This window comes from Malaclemys terrapin, chromosome 4 (genome assembly GCF_027887155.1).
Source record: "Malaclemys terrapin pileata isolate rMalTer1 chromosome 4, rMalTer1.hap1, whole genome shotgun sequence".
NCBI lineage: Eukaryota > Metazoa > Chordata > Testudines > Emydidae > Malaclemys > Malaclemys terrapin.
The window spans coordinates 68,977,575-68,999,442 of record NC_071508.1 but is presented as its reverse complement, the minus strand read 5'-3'; the positions used below and the strand labels follow the sequence as shown (position 1 = coordinate 68,999,442).

The 21,868-nt window shown below is 40.5% G+C and overlaps 1 protein-coding gene across 7 annotated transcripts in view; it reads left to right on the top strand.

The window, feature by feature from the left end:
• NAV2 (neuron navigator 2) overlaps positions 1 to 21,334 on the top strand; it is a 340,973-nt gene extending 319,639 nt beyond the window's left edge. For all 7 annotated transcript variants that reach the window (XM_054026540.1, XM_054026538.1, XM_054026539.1 and 4 more), the window contains 12 exons: positions 2,844 to 2,997; positions 4,383 to 4,542; positions 5,026 to 5,126; positions 6,563 to 6,658; positions 7,071 to 7,239; positions 9,502 to 9,737; positions 10,764 to 10,918; positions 11,446 to 11,517; positions 11,694 to 11,890; positions 12,337 to 12,455; positions 16,284 to 16,487; positions 17,713 to 21,334. In XM_054026540.1, the coding sequence (XP_053882515.1) occupies positions 2,844 to 2,997; positions 4,383 to 4,542; positions 5,026 to 5,126; positions 6,563 to 6,658; positions 7,071 to 7,239; positions 9,502 to 9,737; positions 10,764 to 10,918; positions 11,446 to 11,517; positions 11,694 to 11,890; positions 12,337 to 12,455; positions 16,284 to 16,487; positions 17,713 to 17,838 (1,789 nt within the window). In that variant the 3' untranslated portion in view covers positions 17,839 to 21,334. The remainder of the gene's footprint in view (positions 1 to 2,843; positions 2,998 to 4,382; positions 4,543 to 5,025; positions 5,127 to 6,562; positions 6,659 to 7,070; positions 7,240 to 9,501; positions 9,738 to 10,763; positions 10,919 to 11,445; positions 11,518 to 11,693; positions 11,891 to 12,336; positions 12,456 to 16,283; positions 16,488 to 17,712) is intronic.
• The last annotated feature ends 534 nt before the right edge of the window (positions 21,335 to 21,868 follow it).

Here is a 21,868-nt window from a genome sequence, read left to right as displayed (position 1 = left end):
AAATAAACTTTTATGCGTGAGTGGTTTAAAGCGAGCAGGAATTTATCATGTCTGAATAGGTGTAGGGTTCCGAAGCCCTCCAGAATCATTCAGGGAAGCCCAGCTGTGCACACCCCTGTTGAGCTTTAAATCTTTCTGTAAACTCATCAATCTCCAAGTGACTGCTGCTACTCTCTGTACTTCCTTAATTTATTTGGATTTTTTGCATTTAAAAGATTTCCTGCATGACGACTACTTTGAAATAAATACTAATGTTATCCAAGGATCGGTAATGGCCAGAATTTAGTTTCATGTGCTAATCTTATTACCCTCAAAGAATAATTCCTGTGCTGGTAGAGACAGTTTCTGATGTTTGAGTCATAGGTTCATAGAGTCATAGATCCCAAGACCAGAAGGGACCATTAGATCATCTAGTCTGACCTCCTGTATAACACAGGCCATAGAACTTGCCCAAAATAATTGCTAGCACATCTCTTTAAAAAAAAAAAAAAAAATCTTGAATTTAAAATTGTCGGTGATGCAGAATCCACCACGAAACTTGGTAAATTGTTCCAGTGGTTTTTTACTTTCACTGCTAAAAATGTTTTTCCAGTCTGAATTTGTCTAGCTTTCACTTCCGGCCATTGGGTTGTTTATAGGGTGACCAGATCACAGGGATGAAATATCGGGACACGGGGGGCCCGAGCAAAAAAAAATGGCGGCAGAGAAAAAAAAAAGCAGTTTCGCAGGGGCGGGGGGCATTAGCAGGCCCCAGCCGCGCTGGCCGCACGCTCTGCCCAGGGCAAAAGGTGGCCCCGATGCAGAGGGGGCTGGGGATAAAGAGGGCATCGGGGTGGGGGGGACTGAGAAGAAGTGCTGGGAAACAAAGAAGTCCGGGTGGGCGAGGGCGTACGGCTCCAGTGGGGACCCGGGCAGGGCACAGGCTGGATGGGTGCAAGGAGGCAGAGCCCTGTAGTGGGACCGGGCAGGGACAAAGCTGTCTCTCCCATGGAAGTGGCTGCAGGAGCCCCCGAGCCCGGGGCTGGCTGTGGGGCAGCAGCGGTGCATGTCAGCCGGGGACCCCGGGGACGGCGCGGCGCGGGCGTGCAGGGAGCCGGTGCTGGCACAGCCGAGCCACAGCAGCGGCCGGTCTCCTGAGGGGCTCCCCGGGGCTCCAGGCTGGGCAACGGGCGGGAGCCAGGGCTTTTCCCAGCCCCGCAGAGCCTCCCGCCCCCCAGCCCACTGTGCGCACATGTGGTGCGTCCCGCCGCCGGCAGGGAGCTCCGCGCCTCTCCCGCTCGGCTGTGCTCCAGCGGCTCCTTCCCTGCAGGGCGAGCCACTGGAGCACAGCCAAGCAGGAGAGGCGCGGGGCTCCCTGGCAGCGGTGGGGAAGTTTATGGGTTATGGGGACCCCGGCTGGCCCCTCACCCCTGTCCGCCGGCCGCCCCGCCTGGGACAAGTCTCATCCCCGCAGCCCCTCTCTGCCGCGTGTCTCCAGCGGCCCACGCCCCCGGTCCGCGCTGCCCACCCGGGCCAGAGCCAGCCCCGGCTGCTGCCTGCACGCAGCCCGGGCCATGCCCAGCTAGCCCCCGGCAGCCGTGGCAACTTTTCCTTCCCCTCCCATGCTCCTGGTAGATGCCAGACCCTCCTCCCTCCATCCCCCTTCCACACATCCCTCCTCCTAACCTCCTCCCTCCATGGAGGGATCCAATGGGGGAAGGAGGGGGCGGAATCGGGGGGGGGGGGGGCGTGGGCGCCGGAGCGGAGGGCAAAATTGCTTTTTTGTCCAGTGTCCCGACCGAACATCGGGACAAAGAAGGAAATATCGGGACAGTCCCGATAAAATCAGGACGTCTGGTCACCCTAGTTGTTTATACCTTTCTCTGCTAGACTGAAGGGTCCATTATTAAATATTTGTTTCCTGTATAGATACTTATAAACTGTAATCAAGTCATCCCCCTTAACCTCTTTGTTAGACTCAAAAAGCTCAATCTATTTAGCTTATCACTATAAGGCATGTTTTCTAATCTTTGAATCATTCTTATGAACCCTCTCCAGTTTATCAACATAAAGGTCAGCAGATACTGGGCTGGGTGGGCCCATGGGTCTGATCAGGGGAAGCTGGGGGAGGGAATTTAATCCCCCGGTACCTCCAGTGGAGAATGACTCAGGACAACAGGTTCACTCTAAAAAAGAAGTGGGGGGGCAGCATTTAAAATATATGGGGAACGCCCCCAAACCTAAGTGGATTTTTTTTTCAAATCAGTACTTGGTAATTACATGAGAAATGGTAAAAACTGAAATTTGATATCAGTGTTCAGTGATTAAAAAGAAAAGGGTACGAATATGAGATCCATTGTCACAAATTAGAGGAAAGTAGAAAAGGTTGAGGGATTTTATAGCCATAGTTGATACATATAAAAAGGTAAAATTTGAGTGTATTTTATATCCGTATATGATAATTAGAGAGAAAATTAGCAAAATTTGCAAGGATTTTATATCAATCCGTATTCAAGAATTGGAGAAAAGGGCGTTTTAATGTTAATATCAGATAATTAGGTGAGAAAATCTCAAGGGATAACAAATCAGACATAGATAACCAGAGAGACAATGGGGCAAAATTTTGCAGGAATTTTATATCAGTATTTTAGAATTGAGGAGAAAGTGGGGCAAAAACTTCTATGTAGAACTTTATCTATGTCCTCATTGGTGCTGTAAGCAGCAACTGATTTTTCTCCATCAGGCACATCTTGCTGAATCAGAGAAAATTGTTTTTGCTTTATTAATGAAATACTCTGAAACAGCATTTGGAAGCAATGCTCCCAAACTCTCTGGTTAACTGACTGTTTTACAACCTTTCCCAGTATTTCTGAATGTACTGACAGTGAAGCTGAAACAGTCATGCAGTTACGCAACGAGCTAAGAGACAAAGAGATGAAGCTGACTGATATTCGTCTGGAGGCCCTTAGCTCTGCCCACCAGCTAGACCAGCTTCGGGAGGCCATGAACAGGATGCAGGTAGGAATGGAATAAAAACCAAAAAAAAAAAAAAAAAAAAAAATTTGCTTTTATCTATTAAGGACTGAACAGTCCACCACAACATAATTTCAGAGGATATGTAAAATCAAGGTCCACTGATGCCTCATGGCCATTGAAGGTCCCTCAGCTCTTCTCACCAATGTAGACATGGTAACCCACACCTCTGGTATTACGCTTTCAATCTTACAAGCTACTTGTTTAAAGAAATCACTTAATCCACCACCAGTGGTCATTTAGCCAGTTGCCATGCTCTACCCAGGGGTGACTGCATGTCAATGTGGGTGGGGAAGTGATGTGTAGTGTGACTTGGGAAACTTTTATCAGAATGTAAAGGATTTTCATTAGACAAACTTGCAAAAGCCTTACACTTAACGGCATTTCTCTTTCTGTCCGTATGTAACACAATAATGTTTGAATGCTGCATCCAATCAATTCAGACATTTCAGGGAATATTCTAGGCATCAGTGGCCAGAATGCTGTTGATTTGGGGAAACATTGAAAATTCAAAAGGAGGAGATGGGGGACAGTATTTCTGAGTTGAGTATGAGGCCTTTGCAAGCTCGGCCAACTAGGGTGTTACCTCTAGGGAGAAATGGTCGGTACAAGGGGAAATGGGAACATGTACACAACCCTGACATGGTGAGGAGGATGTGGGACCCCTGGAAATGGAGGGAGGAGTAGGGGGAGGACTCCTAGAACTGGGGGGCACACAGCCCCTGGTATAGGGGAGATTGGGGAACCCTGAAATCAGAGATAGGAAAAATGGGAGAGACACAGACTCCCTGGTCTGGGAGAGACTGCGGGATCCTGGTATGGTAGAGGGGTGAATGCACACAAAGCCCCCAGCATGTGGGAGAATGTCAATAGAGCAAAAGGGGATACAAGAACCTCTGGCAGGAAGGGGAGATTGAAGAACCATGGTACAGGTGTAAGGGGGAATTGGGACACACGCTGAGCCTCTGCCTTTGAAAAGAGAGAATGGGGAACCCAGAAAGGAGAGGAGGGGAAGTGGAGCGGTGCACATAACCCCTGGCAGGGAGAGAGATTTCAGGGAATCCCAGGAATATTCCTCCCAGGGATAGGAGGATGGCACACAAGGAGCTTGTGGGATGGAATGGAGGAACACAAGGAGCCCCTGGTGTGTGCGTGTGTGTACACTTGGCCTACAGTCACTACAAAGTGCATGCCCCTTAGACTTCTTAGTATGCAGGTTTTTCAAAGGGATTTTGAAAAGTGCATCTTATTAAACATCTGGGGTTTATTCTTTAGATACTTTAGTTAGTTTCTTGAAATGTATACTTGCAGCCACTCATAAATGAATTGAGGTAATATGTGCCTCTTGTCTGCTGACTTTTCTTTTCAAGAGCGAGATTGAGAAGTTAAAAGCAGAAAATGACCGGTTGAAGTCTGAAAACCATGGCAGCTGTAGCAGGGCTCAGTCTCAGATTTCCATTTCATCCTCGCCAAGACAGTCCATGGGTCTCTCTCAGCACAGCCTGAACCTCACAGAGTCTACCAGCCTCGGTGAGCATACTGTGAAAGGCAATGGGCAAGTTTTATCCTGTAGTTGGAATGTTCACTTTAGTTAGCCATGAGAAACAAAAGAATAAGGTTTATTAATGGCTCTGGTGTGGATATGTGTCAGCCACTGGGATAAACCCTTCTATTAGAATGTTGTCATATTCTGCTACACCCTAAAACCTAGCTTTCCAATTATGACCTCAGCTACACAGAATCATGTTCAGAGACATTTAATTGTGTACATTTGTGAACATTATATTTTGTAGGAAGGAAAATATGGGGTAACTGATGGTAATTTTCTGTGACTTTCCCTTTTTGAGAATCGTAATCAGATTTGGGAGGGATGTCACTAACAATATTCTCACGTTATGCCTCTATGCACGTGAGGCCTAAGTTGTGTTCTGTCACAGTGTAACAAAAATATTGGTGTAATGCTCTTCATTGCTGTCATTGTAAAACTAAGAGACTGATGTTTGCCATTCACAGACATGCTATTAGATGACCCTGGTGATGGCTGTGCCCGGAAGGAAGGAGGCAGGCATGTTAAAATAGTTGTTAACTTTCAGGATGAAATTAAATGGAAGGAGGTGAGTTGTGTTCTATATTAGGCCTCTATACCCTCTCCTCAGCTTTGAAATGTAAGTGGGTTGGGCGGGACTTGATCCTGAACTCCTCTCTTTACTGCTTGGAAGCTGTTTTGCATTTATTTATTTTTTGTAAATATTTTAAAATTCTTTTAGCAGTTCTCCAGTTCTCATACTAATTTAGCATTCAAATCATTCTGTTGAGATAGGCAGTAAGAAGAGTGGCCTGCCTCACAGCAAAACTAATGGATCCAGTCTGAGGAGACCCAAAGTTTGTCATTCCAGCCCAAATTGTCTACATTTAAATCAGGGTCACATTTTGAAACTGTTCCAGGCTTAAACACCCCTATCCCCTGACCTCCAAACACACCTGGTTAATTCTAAACAGATTAAACAACAAACACGTTTCAAGTCTTGTGCATTGCAGTCCTCTTAATAAACGTGTAGTGCATGTGTAAATCTGCTAAATTGCATTTACAGAGCACCAATCAAACCAAATCATTGAGTAGCTGTTCCTTAATAAACACCTATTTGAGCAATCGTTTGTGTCACTCACACATGCATGTATTAAATAGGGTGACATAAGATAAATCAAATAATTGGAGATGCAACTGAGTCAACAGATCTGCTTTCCATTAAATGCCAAATGTACTTGAATAAATTCTGTGGGGAAATTAATTCACCAAGGATGCACCCATGTATAAGCAAATGAACTATAAAAATGATTTGTTTAATTCTATTTGACTAGACCCGTGTTCATGATCAGAAAAGTAATTAAATAAAAATGGTATCTTATTATACTGATGTGTCTTGGAGTCGTATCTGTTATTTTTAAAGACAACAACTATTTTTTCTTCTGTTAGCAGTGCAGATCCCATACAGTTGTTGCAAAACAAGTTGGTTTCTGTTCTTTCTGTTCTCCCTTAGACAATCATGAACAAAATTGTCAGCTAAATTCTCATAGTATAATCTTTATTGCCAACAGATACAAAGAATCTAACTTGATTTTCAGATCCCTGGTGGAGTTTTCAGAAATGGGGAGGGGAAGACTTTTTTTACTTGTAAATTGAGCATATTAGATCTGGAAGTTATTGAGAAAATAAATATGGTACCACAAGCTCAGTTTCTGATTATAATGGCTATAATTTTCTTCTTCTTGCTAAGCTCTACTTCCTGATATTTAAAACTTCTGGTGGATTGAATTTTAAGTGCCTTTTATATTAATAACCATTATTTTAATTGTGCATTTAACATTGCAAAGACTATTCAGTAGAATAGGGAGGATTTTGGTATGGTTTTCAAAATTTACCTTATGTTGTTATAAAGTAGAGACCAACTGTGGTAGAGACAAACCAGGATTTTAAACAAATCATTTACTTTGGACAGTCTCACATCATTAGCTTTTTTTTCATTTTAATTAATATGTTTGTATGTATTAGGATTCCAGGCCCCGCCTCTTCCTCATTGGCTGCATTGGAGTCAGTGGCAAGACAAAATGGGATGTACTGGATGGGGTTGTTAGACGGTTATTTAAGGTAAACAGTGACAATTTACTGTGTATTTGAATCTTCCCACTCAGTAATAAATGTTTTCATAGTTAACAGTATATCTAACTACAATATCTTGTGGCCCTCCATGGAGACTTGGATTTGCATATTGGTCTGAATGCAAGCTTGGCGCCAGGGAGCACTGAATTCTAGTCTTGGCTCAGACAGACATGCTGTGTGACTTTGGGCAATTCAATTAACCTCTTTCTACCTCAACTTCCTTGTTTGTAAAGTAGAGATAACAGTTACCATCCTACTTCAGATGGATGCTGTGAGGATTAATGTTTGTATAGCACTTTGAAAATGCAAAGCACTACCTAAGTGTTGTTATTGTGTGGTGGTGTTGTGACATAGAACCTTCAGGGCAAGTAGATTTTAGAAGTTTATTTTTTCACCCCAGGAATATATCATTCATGTGGATCCAGTGAGTCAGCTAGGATTGAATTCAGACAGTGTTTTGGGATACAACATTGGGGAAATCAAACGCACAAATAGTGCCGAGACTCCTGAACTGCTGCCCTGTGGCTATCTGGTTGGCGAAAACAACACCATCTCAGTTACTATCAAAGGTAATTATACTTGATCCATCCATTGTAGATCTCAGTAATTATATCTGATAACGCCCATGGTTTTAGGAAGCTCGGAGAATCGGAGAAGTTTTATTACATTTCTTTTTCCCTGTCTCTCACTTTAACCCACCTGTACCTTACTTCTTCAGTGACATTTGTTAATTTAAGCATTAGACTCTGAAGAGTTTTAGGACATTGGGCCTGTACCCAAATTCAGTATCACTGTATCTTCTTAGTCCTGTAATAGTAGTAATAACAATTGCACTTGCAGCAGATTTCATCCTGGATTCGGAATGCACCTTGGTCTAGACTCTGATACCCTTACTCCTATTGATTAGCACCTTTCTCCACCAGGGCCCATCGACTTCAGTAAAGGTCCCTCATTAGGTCACAGGTAGAACCAAGAAAAGGTCCCAGGATTCATGGTTTGAACTCTGCTGCGTCTCTTCTTTCCTTCCCTCTTTCTTTAATTGGCTGAGGGGGGGAGGGAGGAATCTTCTATATTTCTTTTGGTGACTCATTCTGTCCCCTCCCTCTCTTCAGATCTGTGCCATAATCAACTTCCTTCCAGCTGAGGTGAACCGTATGGGAGTCCCTTTATTGGCTGACAGTGCTGCTCATTTAATCAACCAGAGGTGCTGTTAAGCAACAGAAAATGTTCTCTTCCTACCACATAAAGGACTGAACAGGCTTGCTGTCATGAAAAAGAGGGACCCAGGAATGGAATCAATTTCTCTTTCATGGCCCTACACAGCAGCAGTACCATTAAGTTACCACCACAGCCTCACCTGTGTAATTTAGTGCTGGTGTGCAAAGTATGCTTGAACATAGTACTGTTTGAAACAGTACTTTGTTAAAGTGCACCAGCAGAATCTACATGGGCCAATGAATATGCAACACATTAGTGCACTTGAGAAATCACATGCCTGTGAAGCATATCATCCCACAGAATAGACAAGCCCTTAATGTTAATATTAGCTGTAAAGTAGGAAAAACATAATCACAAAAGTACTGAAACATTTCATTTTATTCAGGTTTATCCAAGAACCAAAACATTCTTCTAAAAGCCCCACAGTACAATTTGAATGAAAATGTTGCTTGAAAACTTGTCATACTAAATAAGCTATATATTCAGCTTGTAATAGCTTTACTTGTTCTTTGTAGACTCATTTATGATATACTTACATTTTTATTTTAAAAATTCTATTTTAATCAATTTGTGGAAAGCCACTAATTCATTTATACCTTCCAGATATAGAGCTGTGCATACAAATGTTTGATCTTGTAAGTAATCAGTCAGGTGCTAACAATTCTCTCAGCCATTGATGTGCTAACATTCCCTTCCTTCAGTTTATTTTTAAGCTTTGTGTGCTTGCCCTGAGCCAGTTCTGCCTAAAGTGACTGCTGACATTGCACAAATGCTCCTCTATGGAAATTGTTATGCCTGAAGCTGTGTCTATCATAATACACAGAAGGAGTTTAATTTCAAATGGTTTGGATGTTTGGTGAAGGCAGGGGGACTTGATGATAGATAGGTTTGTTTTGCAGAGCAAAAATAAATGGCTAAATTCTGGGTAAATGTATCTCTTTCTGTGACTGTACTTGACAATGAAATGGCCTGTGAATAGATTTGTCTACAATAGAACTGGAAGCCAGGCTATACCCAGCAGTTCTTGATAGACAAAATAAACTTTCACTGCTCCATGGTGGAGGAAATCTAAAGAATGATGATGACTCATGGGCATATAGTTTATCCAGAAATTATATCTATGACCATTTGTCCAGGGCAGGACTTAGGAAGCATAGGCTGTGTTGGCTAGTCTGGGAGCTAGAGAGCCAGGAGAGGTCCCAGTAAAGACACTTTGCATTCAATATAACTAACTGATTCATGACTCTTCTCTACCATGAGAAATGCTATAGTGTAGAAAGGAGTCTTCATCTGGGGTAGGGAAGGTTCTGCTTATGATTGGTGTGGGTGGAGTCTGCAACTTCTGAGTGAAGCTTTTGGGTTGTTTCCTGGTATAACTGGCCACAGGGTCACACACAATCAGATTTTCTATTTTAAATCAGTGCTTTCTTTTACCCTTTAGCTCTAATTTAGTCTAAACTTGGCAGTTGAAATGCATACATTTTTCTCAATGGGAACTGATATTTTTGCTACTCAGAGAAAAGTTTAAAAACCCTTTTTAAAAAAAAACCAAAACTTTTAGCAACTTTAGCAAGGTATGGATCCCCTGAATGATGATGATTTTCTAAATGCAGGTATCTGTGAGAACAGTTTGGACTGTCTGGTGTTTGAGTCACTGATTCCAAAGCCTATACTTCAGCGATATGTCTCTCTCTTAATGGAACATAGACGGATTATCTTGTCTGGGCCAAGTGGCACTGGTAAAACGTACCTAGCAAATCGTCTTTCTGAGTTTATGGTACTTAGAGAGGGCAGAGAGCTGGCTGATGGAGTTATTGCAACCTTCAACGTGGATCATAAGTCCAGTAAGGTGAGGAAATGGAAGGTATCTTTATTAAAACACTGCTACTATGTGCCAGAAATGAGGAATTCAGCTGTTAAATTTTAAGTAAATATCAGTAAGCTACTGTGATGTAAAACCTTTGAGAGAGCTATTGGGTGCTTTGAAGAAAAAAAAAAGGTAACAGTATAATGCCCCTCTACGTTGTATTAACATAAAAGCTAGAGTGGCTATGTGCCTACAAATAATAGCAGCAGTATTTTTCTGTGTATACCTCTGGTAAGGTTTGTAGGTAAGAAAACAATGCTGTCCTGCCAAGCTATGTATGTGAGGGCCTCAGGTGGAATAGAGAGTTCTTTGGAGCAAAGTGCTGGAAAGTGTGGTCACTAGCAACTGATATAATTTGGGCCATCCTGTTTAATGCACACTTTAGAGAAGATGAGAGCAATCTCACCCAAATGTTCAGCGGTGGCACTGAACTCATCCTTCTTTCATGGCATTGTCCAAGCCATCTAACTTCTGCCTCCGCAAATGAGCATCATGGCCGGGCTCATTCTCTGTGCTCTAGTTAGTAACACAATGGCAAGAATGTGATCAAACATGGCAAGCATGGGCAGCTGAGGTGCACTGCTCCTTCTGTAACTTTCTCACCTGCTTACCCAGTATACGGAGATATGAGTAAGTGCTTAAAACATCTCAGCGCTCTGTGTAGCTTTGCCAGAACAGTGTAGCGCAAGCTGCTTTAGCAAAAAGGCAGACGGCCCCTGGGAATCCCCAAATAGGCTTCCCAAACAGAACTCCTGGTACATCTTTGAGTCTGTAACACCCGAAAGTATTCGGATTAAAACAAAAATTAAAAGTAGAAGTCATATGATTATTCCACTTGGAACAATCTGACCTCTTGTGACTAAAGCAAAGCAGGCTATGTTATATTCTTTATCAGGAGCATTTCTAGAACTGAATCCAACAGTCAAATAGCAAATCGTTTTTCTCTGTTAACTGGGTTTCCAAGGAATAAGATGAAAACCAGCTTTCTCTTCTACATATACTTTGCAGGAACTGCGTCAATACTTGTCCAACCTTGCTGACCAATGTAATAGCGAAAATAATGCTGTGGATATGCCTCTTGTCATCATTCTGGACAATTTGCATCATGTTAGCTCCCTAGGAGAGATCTTCAATGGGCTTCTGAACTGCAAGTACCATAAATGGTAATGGGATATTAGACCCACACTTCAAACCCTAAAACAGATCCTTCCACATAGCCAGACTTATACCCCGGTCAATAAAATACATTCTAGACAACATGTATCAGATTATTTTTGATACTGTGATCTGAGACAGCTAGAACTGATTCTGTCAGCAGAGTCTAGTTGCATAGAACTGTTAAAAAAAATTATATATGTGTGTGTATCTATGTAATAAAAATGTAGTAAAGTATTTGGGTAAATTGTATTCATCACACACAATAGCCCTTGAATATTAAGAACCCAGTTTCAGTGACAGCCTCTATTTTGAGGTGTTAGTTTTGCACCCACAAGTCATTGCAGGCACAAAAATGTGAGTGTAATTATTTATACCTGCAGATAAACTGCACTGGCAGACTAGGGGCTGGAGTAAACCTAGCTGAATATTAAGGTTGTAAAGGTCTTAATTTGAAAGTTACTTATTAAATGTGTTTGAATTATTGCCTAGAAATGAGTTTACAAATACTGATTTATTCAATGTTTTCTCATAGTCCTTACATTATTGGCACAATGAACCAGGCCACATCCTCAACACCTAATCTTCAACTACACCACAATTTCAGGTACTGTATGTAAATTGCCAAATTACCTGATGGTTATGGTTCTACTACTTAGCTGAGAATATAAAGAGAATATCAGCTAGATAGGATGAACAAAACCCACTCAGGACCTAACCTGTCATTTTACTACTCTCTAGAATAACAGGTAAATCTCTGACACTTCTCTTCTTCTGCTTTAGATGGGTGCTATGTGCTAACCACACTGAGCCAGTCAAGGGCTTTCTTGGTCGTTTCCTGAGACGAAAACTAATTGAAACAGAAATCAGTGGTAGGATGAGAAATGCAGAACTGGTTAAAATCATTGACTGGATTCCCAAGGTCTGGCAGCATCTCAACAAGTTCTTGGAGGCTCACAGTTCCTCTGATGTTACTATTGGTGAGAACTGAGAATTCGCATTCTAGCACCAAAGCATTCTCTGACATTACTGAGAGGATATATTCCAGTTCCTCATACTCCACTGGAATTAAATAGCCATTGCGGGGAAATGATTTATAAAAGCCACATTTTTAGACTGACCATGCTATCAAGCAAAACTGTACCAAGGGTTCATAATAAATAGATTGTAGACATAAAGGAGTTTTTAAAATTCTGTTTGTGAACTCTGTAATTGGTTCCTTCTTGAATGCAATACAGTATCGAGGTAATTCATAAAAAATTCATAATTTCAAATTATCTCAAAAAGAGCAGGTGCTGACATTTGTACATTTCTTCTCACCACTTAAGTTACAGTCTCCAAAGAACTTAGAGTTGGTGTTTGATATTGCTTTTGAATTAACTGCTGCAAACCATGTTAATGATGAGATTTTAATTTCCCCTTCCAGGTCCACGACTCTTTCTCTCTTGTCCAATAGACGTGGATGGTTCTAGGGTCTGGTTTACTGACTTGTGGAACTACTCTATTATCCCATATCTTTTGGAGGCAGTCAGAGAAGGACTACAGGTGAGGAAGTCAAATGTGAACCCTGAATAGGGTTTCCGTCTAAATAGCAAGGAGATACTGGATGCAATAGAACCACATTAATACTTTCCTCTAGAAGCTACCTGAGATTTAGGGTAAAATTTTCAAAAATGATTTAGGCATTAGGAGCCTAAATCCCTTTTGAGTTTCAACGAGAATTAGGCTTCTGAGTGCCCTAAACCATTTTTAAAAATGGAATTTAGGCTTTTAAGTTTTTTAAGCTCTTTTGAAAATGTTACCCCACATCAAAAATGCCATACTTGAAAGCATCCATTTACAGTATTATCCCTAATGTTCCTTCTTAAAACTAAATGTGAATTTGCGGTATGTTTACAATGGCCAATGAACTCACAACCTTTAGCTATCTGTCAGCAGAGAAACTAAGCAGCATGGGGAGAGATTTATTGAACGAGTGTTAGGATCATTCTCACAGGCACTTTGTCTATTTTTTTCTCAGTCCAGGTGATGAAATATTGATTGAATTTCTTTGCAGTGCCTCCGGGGTCTGTAAATAAACCTTCATTAATTCAAATTTTAGCAGAGTTATTGAACTGCCTGCACTTAGCATTTGATTAAAAATTCAGGTTCTCCAACAGTTTTAGAAAGCTGGGATAGTACTGGCACTTTTACCTTTTATGGGAGCCAGCATATCTTTGGCTAGAGCAGGGGGTTTGGAGTCAGGAGTCAGGAATTAATGGAAACATTTGTCTTTTTCAATACCCAGGAGACTTATGTAGAGTTTACAAATCACTCCACCACTTAGCAGCTTAGCAGCTGTGGTGAATGCTCCATACGTTGGGGAAACAGATTTAAATAGTAGACCCAGTTTACCACAACTTACATTGAAACCTAACTAAATGATTATGAAGAATATTTTCTTTTTGAGAAGGGAAAGATGGATTTAAGACTGACTGGCCCCACCTACTGGACAACTGTGCCAACTCATTTGATCACTTGGGCATAATTTCAGAATGGAATAAATGCTAACATTTAAAGCAATTAATCATTGCATAATTTCTTAATCTGCACTTCGTTGCCATATATATAAAAATCTATATTTATATACACCACCATTGCACATAAACTTTAAACTCCTTGGTGGCTCCAGTGGAATAAGCCACTTGGCTCATATAATTTGATGGGATCAGAATCTTCCAAGAAGGAATTAGTCTGTTTGCTATATATGTATCTTTGTAACAAAGTCTCCTCTTATATGACGTTGCTGTGGAGTTTTTCTTTCTGTATGTATTCAGGGCACCATTCTGCCACCCTTACTCAGACTGAGTAGTGCCGTACTTCATTTTTGTGATGTGTCCTCAGTCTGCAGGATCAGTAACAGAACTGGACCTTTGGCTATTAATCTTCCTGATCTAATTCACTATCACAAACATGAGCAAAAATCTGAGAAAACATTTCTCAGGTGATGATGTTCCCTTTAAGTACATTAATCTCAGTAGCACATTTGTTTCATTGGAAGATCATTTTAATCGTGCTGTTTCTTCCGCATAGCTAATAGCATTCAAACACTATTGTCTTGGTGCATATTTGGTGCTGACACTCCCCATCACCATCCAGGAGAACTAGATTTGATTCTCTAACGAGGCCACTGGTTGGGACCATTCTTTTTGGATTGTTCTGGAGACAGCATTCTGGATTAGGAGGGGAGTAGTTGTCTATTGCTCCCAGTGCCATCGACAGTAATAGCCAATATAAGAAATAGCACTGATAGGCTTCAGAGTTTGCCCTGACGAGCCCTACTTGGCCAATAAGGATAGCAGCCTCAATGATAGATGAGTGGAAGTTGGAGGAAACTGAGCTGTTCTTGAGCTCTGAAAGAGTTGGCAAATCCCTTTATCCCCATCACTTCTGCTAAAGGAAAAGTACTTCCTCTTTATAGGAGCTGTTTAGTCACTGAACAGCTTTCGTGACCGTTATGAAGTGGCTGTCTCATTCAGATATTTTTAAATCTTTAGTTTCCAAAATTGTCAGAGGAGTCTGTTTGTCCAGAAATGAATGGAAAATCTGTGGTCTTGATTTTTCTCCTCACTTATCCCGGTGTAAATCGGGAGTAACTGCACTGAAGGTAGTGTGTGGAACTGGTGTATTAATCTCTCTGTCTCTTTCCTCATTTATTCCTCTCCAGTTCCACCTATTAGTGCTTAATATATGGGGTTGTCAATCATTGCTACTTTTCAGACTATGATATGAAAATCAACAAATTAATCTCAAAATGATATTTTATTTTATTTATGTCTTGGTTGATTGTGAGGAAGTCTGTTCAAGACTGTAATTATTTTCTGTAAAAATGCATCTAAAAACTCAGTGTTGGGTGGGGATAGATTCTGAGAGACAGAATGCTGACTGAGGGTGAGGAGCCAGGACTTCAGGAATTTGACTTCAATTGAGCTTTCTAAGAGCGTAAGGGAGGATGGGTTCATGGCAAAATGTCCTTTTTGTGGCTGGCTTTTGCATTCTGTATTGTAAACATTCTTGGGTTGAGGCTTTGTTCAGATGTCTGGAGAATAATCTAAAATGAGAACATTGGGATTAATTTGGGAGAATCTCACAGCTCAGTTGCTTTTCAGCTTTCTAACATACCAACATCAACCATTTCCGTGTGTCGAAACACATTTGCCTTCATCATAAAAAGTGTTCTTAATGTCAATAAAGGGATTTGGGGTGAGGGTTAGCACTGAGTTATACCCCGTGGATTAAAGGCATTCAGATGTTCTCATAATACAACCATGACCTCCTACTGTGTCTTATTGCTTCACTCATCACTGTACACCGTAAAGGGGAGTCTGAATCCTTTGAGCTCAAGTAACAAAGAGCAGCTACTGAAATCCAGTTCCTGAAGGGCAGTCACCCTATAGCAGAAGTGAAAACTTGAAGATCTCTTTTCATTTGGCGTCTGCTTTTGCAACCCATGTGGCTCAATAGTGAGTTTTCATCTAATGAAAACTAAGTGATCTGAATAGATCAAAGAGCATTTATTTAAAAATAAAACAAATGATCTAGCTCAGCAGCACTGGCTGTGTTTTCCTGACCATTAAGTTCAAATCAAAACACCTTTCTGGAGGTGTGTGTGTTTCGAGGCTGATCATACGGAGCCAGATTCTGCTGGCACTCTCACTAGTGTGAGCACAGAGAAAGTCCAAAAGTCCAATGACTTCAAAAAGTATTTCCTTGGCATTCATCCCCATAGTTTCTGATTAAAAGCATCGAGCAGCTATATGTTCTATCAACCTACTGCAACTTCTTGATGACTTTGAAAGCAAATATTTGGTATTCTACTGCAGACAGGATATGTACACTAGTGACTTGTATTTTGTTTATTTAGTCCAAAAGAAATAGGAACAGAGAGGTGGTGCACTCAACTTCTGAAGCAATGTTGTTTGTTCTCAGGTTCTCTTTCTCTCCAGTTGGTGGCAGATTAAGAGGGTTTGTGGTCTCAAAGGAAATGCTCAGCCTCCTCTGAGTCAGTTACCATTACATAGCTAGAACTTCACAGTCAGAGTAATAAGGATGAAAGTCACACCCTGTTTGACCAGCCTTGAAGTGGGCAGTAGCCCACGAAAGCTTATGCTCTAATAAATTTGTTAGTCTCTAAGGTGCCACAAGTACTCCTGTTCTTTTTGCGGATACAGACTAACACGGCTGCTACTCTGAAACCTTTCATTCAGAGTGTTTTCCACACTGGGAGAACCATGACACAAGAGTTCACTTTGATGAGACAAGCATGGACTAAAGTAGTAGTTCCCATTATATTACAGACCTATGTTAAGAGATGCATTTGCTCTTGTTTTCTAGTTGTATGGTAGGAGAGCTCCCTGGGAGGATCCAGCCAAATGGGTAATGGACACGTATCCCTGGGCAGCCACCCCACAGCACCACGAGTGGCCTCCGTTGCTGCAACTGCGGCCTGAAGATGTTGGATTTGATGGGTACTCAATGCCTCGGGAAGGTTCAACTAGCAAACAAGTCCCCCCGAGTGACGCTGAAGGAGATCCTTTGGTGAGTTCTCTCATCGAAAGCTCCAGAGCTAATTAGGATATACTGTACTTTCTAGGGGGAAAAAACAAATAGGAATGAAAGAGTAAGTGACAAGCTAAGAGTGTTAAATGTTTTAGAATTACAAGGAAATATGTCTTGCCACAGAGTACAGTCAGCCTGTGGAATGCACTGCCACAGGAGACCAGTGTGTCAGGTGTAATTCTGCCAGATACAATGAAGGAGAATACTCAGTTCTCCTAGTTGTGAGAGTGTAGCTAAAATGACTATAAGAATATGAAGGAAACTTGGTCCACCTCATGTAAAGCTTTGCACAATAAACTAGATGTCTTTTGCGTATTTCTGGTGTTTGTGTGTATATATAAAGTATGCAAATACATGATTTAATAGAACTCATTAGTATAATGTCATGAAAATTCTTGACCTAACCTGCCCGGCCAATATCACAGGATAGCCGTGTCACTATGATATTGAGCGATTTTTCTTGTTCAGGCTTACATAATTGGTGTCTAATTTATTAATCAGCAAGTAGCATGCAAGTGTATGGAAACCAAGATTTTAAACATTGTACACAATATATACAATAGTTTAAGCTTTGGATTTGCTTGCTGATGCACATTTTAATATGAGCCTGATGTAACACTAGTTCATGCAGCTTTCTTCCTGGTGAAAACAGTTATTGCAATAATTGCTTGTTACTCTTAAACTATTGTTCGGAATCATGTACATCTCCAAAATAAGTTGGGTATATTGAAGAATCACCTTACATTTCCACTGTGTTATGCACACATTCACAGAGATGTTATTATCCGTTGTCTAATTTAATAGATCTCTTTTTCTGACCTGTTTCTAGAAATACAGAATTCTAGTTAATATATATTAACTGGTTAGTGCAAGTGGCTGGGAATAAGGAGCTGTGGAATCTTTATAGCTCTTCCACTGACTCTGTGTGTGACCTAGAGCAAGTCATTTAACCGCTCTGCATTTCAGTTTCAGTCTCTCATAGGAGGGGTGTAATAACAACTGCCTATCTCACGGAGTGCTGTGAGAATTGCTTTACATTTGGTATCCAGTTTGAGAGTCTCAGAAAGAAATATCCCAATTTTCCCCTCTCTCTTGCACTGGTTTCACATGAGTGAAGTGAGTGCAAATATGACTGTTATATAGTATTAAGATTCTTTCGTCTCAGCAGACGAATAACCCTTAACCCTTTTCCGCGCTTTCTTAGATGAACATGCTAATGAGACTGCAAGAGGCAGCCAACTATTCGAGCCCCCAGAGTTATGACAGCGACTCCAACAGCAACAGCCATCATGATGACATCCTTGACTCATCCTTGGAGTCGACGTTGTGATCTTCAGCAGACAGAAAACAGGCGGTTTCCCACTGTCCCTCTCCTACTTTACAAGAATCTTTATCACAAACTAATGAAGATAACTTGTTACTGGACTGGGCAGATGTCTCAGTATTAGAGCTGCAAGAACAAGACACTTTATTTGAGTCAGTCTTGAATGTGGGTGCAGGTAACCCAAACAACTTTTGTACTGTTTTTCTTTTTACAATTATAAGAACTGCACTATGTCTTTGTTTTGTTCTGTTTAGTTACTGTAAGCCCTCATGCCTAAGATACTGAAGACATTTAAAAAAAACAAAACACTTCACAGCTATGAAACAAACAGCATTGTGCCATGTACTGTCCAGAAGGAGAGGGGAGGGATGTTTATTGCCTATGTTGCTTCTGACCAAACACATTTGGGTGAGGGCTGGATTTCTACGAATCAGTTTTGCAGACTAATCTCAGCTGCAGATAGTTCTGGTGCTATAATATGTCGCTTGCCTTGATAATAATGGTCCATAAAAGGCAAAGCTGCAAGACAGGGAAATTTAAAATAAATATTAAAATAAAAAAAAGCTGCTCTCCTTGCCAGTCTGAGACCTTGGCTTGCTTTCCTCTATTTCACCATGTGTTTATAGAGATTTACAGATATATAAATAGAAATATATGTACAGTCTAAACAAATCAGGTTTTTTTTCAAACACTGTGTAACCAACCATCCTACAGAATTTTAAAGACCAAGTACCCCTTTGATATTCAGGGCTTGATTCTCCTCTTACTTACACCAGTAAAACTCCATTGACTGTAGTAGAGCTACTCCTGATTTACACTGGTGTAAGTGAGCAAAATTCACTCCTCTGCAAAGGGCCTATGCCCCATTTAAATGCTATAGCTTAAGTGGAACTTCATAGGTACATAGGTTCTCTGTTCGCCCTATGGATAGGGGGTGAATTTCACCCAATTAGGGTATAGTCAGGCCTTCAGTTTTTACCATTTGTATTAGAATTTTATAGCTGTTTTCTAAGACTTTTTTTGTCAGGGATTTCTCTCTCTGACCATTACAACTGCAAAAGGGGTTCATTAAAGCTCATCTCTGTAGGCAGGCCACTGCTACTCTGGTAACATCATTTAGTCTTGTTTGGTTTTTAAATAGCAGAAAGTAGTATTTTGGCGGTTCATCGAAGCTGTCTTATCCAGGTCTTAAAAAGGGGGGTACTATCTCTTTAAAGTTTAAAAGTTGCTCATGGGTTATGGCTGAGCTGTGAACCTGATTCTCTGTTTCTCCTCCTCCTCTCCACACGCACACAATACAGTTTCAGTATTAAGGCTTGTACTTCTGTTGGGGAGCAAGAACACCTCACAAAGAATTGCACTTTCCTTTCCTTGGGAGCAAATACTTTCAATAAAGCCACCACACATCAGCTGTCTCAGGCTGAACTCCTCAACATTGATCTGTACAAGCCTTTCCAGCTATATTTCGGTGCTGAATTTTAAAGCGATGCCTTACTTATTTTGTACTAATTGTATTAATTACATTAGTGCTGTATATTATGGGGTTTTATGTAAGTAAACAAACAGGGCTAAACAAGTCATCTCTTGGAATATAATAACAAATTGCTGTGAATATTGTTTGTGTGAAATATTAGATTTTGTTTAAATGTGACGGTAACAAAAGGAGGGAAATGAGATAACCTTTCAGGTTCATATCAATCTGCAGCTAATAGATCATTGGATAACTGTTTATTCAATGCAAGAAAAAAAAAGCTTTTCTATGATGAAAAATGCTATCGCTACTAAACTACAAAAAAGCGATAGCTGTTTTTTCAGTGTACAGGTAGAAAACTTATTACAAACACTTTTTTTTAAGAGCTTGTTAATCCTTCTGGGTTTAAAATAATGTAACAGACACAAGTTCATGCTTCTGTGACTCAGTTTGAATGGATAATTTTATTATCCCTTATGACTTTCTACTATCTGTGATTTTACTGTAGTTACTTTTTTGTCTTTATCCAATGAGAGCTGGTCATGAATCGGCTCCCATTACAGCTTTCAAGTCTTGATGATCTTTTTAAAAAAAGAAATTATAAAAGAATAAGTGAAATATTTTAATGATGGGGAGGGGAAAATCCCCTGAGCTGGTGTCACTGCTTTAACCTTGCTGAACTCTAATTTAGATTATATCATTTAAATGGAAGGCAAAGTGTTACTCAATCAACCTTATTAAACCAGATCTTCTTACTGTAAAATGGGCTACACTCCTATGGAATCATATGCAGCGCATGCTGATGAGTTAGAGTGATTCATTTCTCAGCAATCTGACAATTCTGCTTCCCAGCACTGACTTTACCTGCTACTACGGTGAATCTGGGTAGAAACTGAATACCTGAACCTGAGACTGAATCCATGCAAGTAGATCCTTGTGCCTGGGTGGATCTTTTTGCAGGATAGAGTCTAATCTAACTTAACATCACAGCATTTCTCAGCAAACTTTTAACTGAACCCTACAAATACATTTGAAATTGTCAGATTATTTTTTGTTTTTAATCCTGTGTTCAGATGCAGGAAAGGGGTTCTATCTATCTGCTCCTCTCTGATTGACAAAAATTTGGGGTACTGTAAAAGAGGCGACTTTGAGTAGGTTAGTCATTTTAATCTTCACAAAACTCAGTGTCCTTTCTGAAACTTCGGGAAGCAGGGTTATCTGTTATGCACATTTCTTATCTTCATCCTGATTTCAGTATAGCTTAGTAAACTTTGTTTTTAATGAATTTGTTCTCATTTTAAGGCTTTGTCCAAAATGCTTCCAATTTTTTTGCCTTTTTTTCTACAAAGTTGGCTTGTTTTTTTAAAAAACAAAAAAAAAAAACCCCAAGATTCTATGCAACATTCATGTTGAGTTATAAATTGGAAGCTTAAACCATTTCTTTTCCTTCAGAACTGCCAAGAATTGTACAGGCCATAACTGAAACATGGAGACAGTTTTAGTTGAGGGAGGGTTTGGCTAGCTTTTTTTTTTGTACATTTTGGAAGAAAAAACTATTTCATTGTTGATGCTTAACTTCGATATTATGTGTATTGAATCTTGTCTAAATGTGGCAATTCTTTCAAGAAAAACAAAAAACAAAAAAAAAAGTCTTTGTGGATATTAAATGGAAGGTTACTGTTTTGATCTAGTTGTTTCCAGTGGAACAGTTTATGAAATATGTTCTATAAGATGTACATTTTTTCACTGTAACATAGAAATGTAAATATTTGATTAAAAGTGCTGCATTTTGATGAATTTTTTCTAGCCATTTTTAAAGAGAAAACTAGGAATTGAGTATTTTGTGTACGGTATGATGTTTGCCATCTGTTCCCCTCCCTATTTAATTTTCATTTGTCATTTAGGATTGGAATTTGCAAATGGTCTGTTTGAGATCATGGCCTCCACCCCCAGTGTCATGGAAAATAAAGCTGATGATTGTACCAGTCTTAAATTATTCATGATTCAATAAAATTGATACTTATTTATTCAGATTTGTGATTTTGCTGCAATTTTGTGCCTTGTTGGTTAAGTGTATCTGTTTAGTATACTGGCATTTGGGCTTTTTAGTTCTTTAAAATACATTTATTTTTAGTGCTTGTGAAAGAATGCTGGCTTGACAGCCCCCTAGACTGAAGACCCTGTGTCCACAGAACAAGGCAGTGGAAATAAAGTTTTTAGTCCATTTCTCTGAGTATAGTAACATGACAAGCTTCATAAGGGCTTGTCTACATGGGGAAATTTGCCAGGAGAACTATACCATGGCCCAAGGACTATTCACTGTGCCAGGGACCTAGCAAGAAAATAGCTCTATAGAATGGTGGTTAGGCCACTCTAGGGTGTAAGGGGTTCAAGTCCCTGCTCCATTGATTTTATTTATAAAAAATTGAACAGGAAAGACTGAAGCTGTGTCTGTGCTATAGTTTGGTCAACATAAGTTACATCAGCTTAGAGCTGCCAATTTTTTTATATTGCTCAGCCACATGGGTGCTTGTGTCGGCACTGCGTGTCCTCACCACAGCTGGT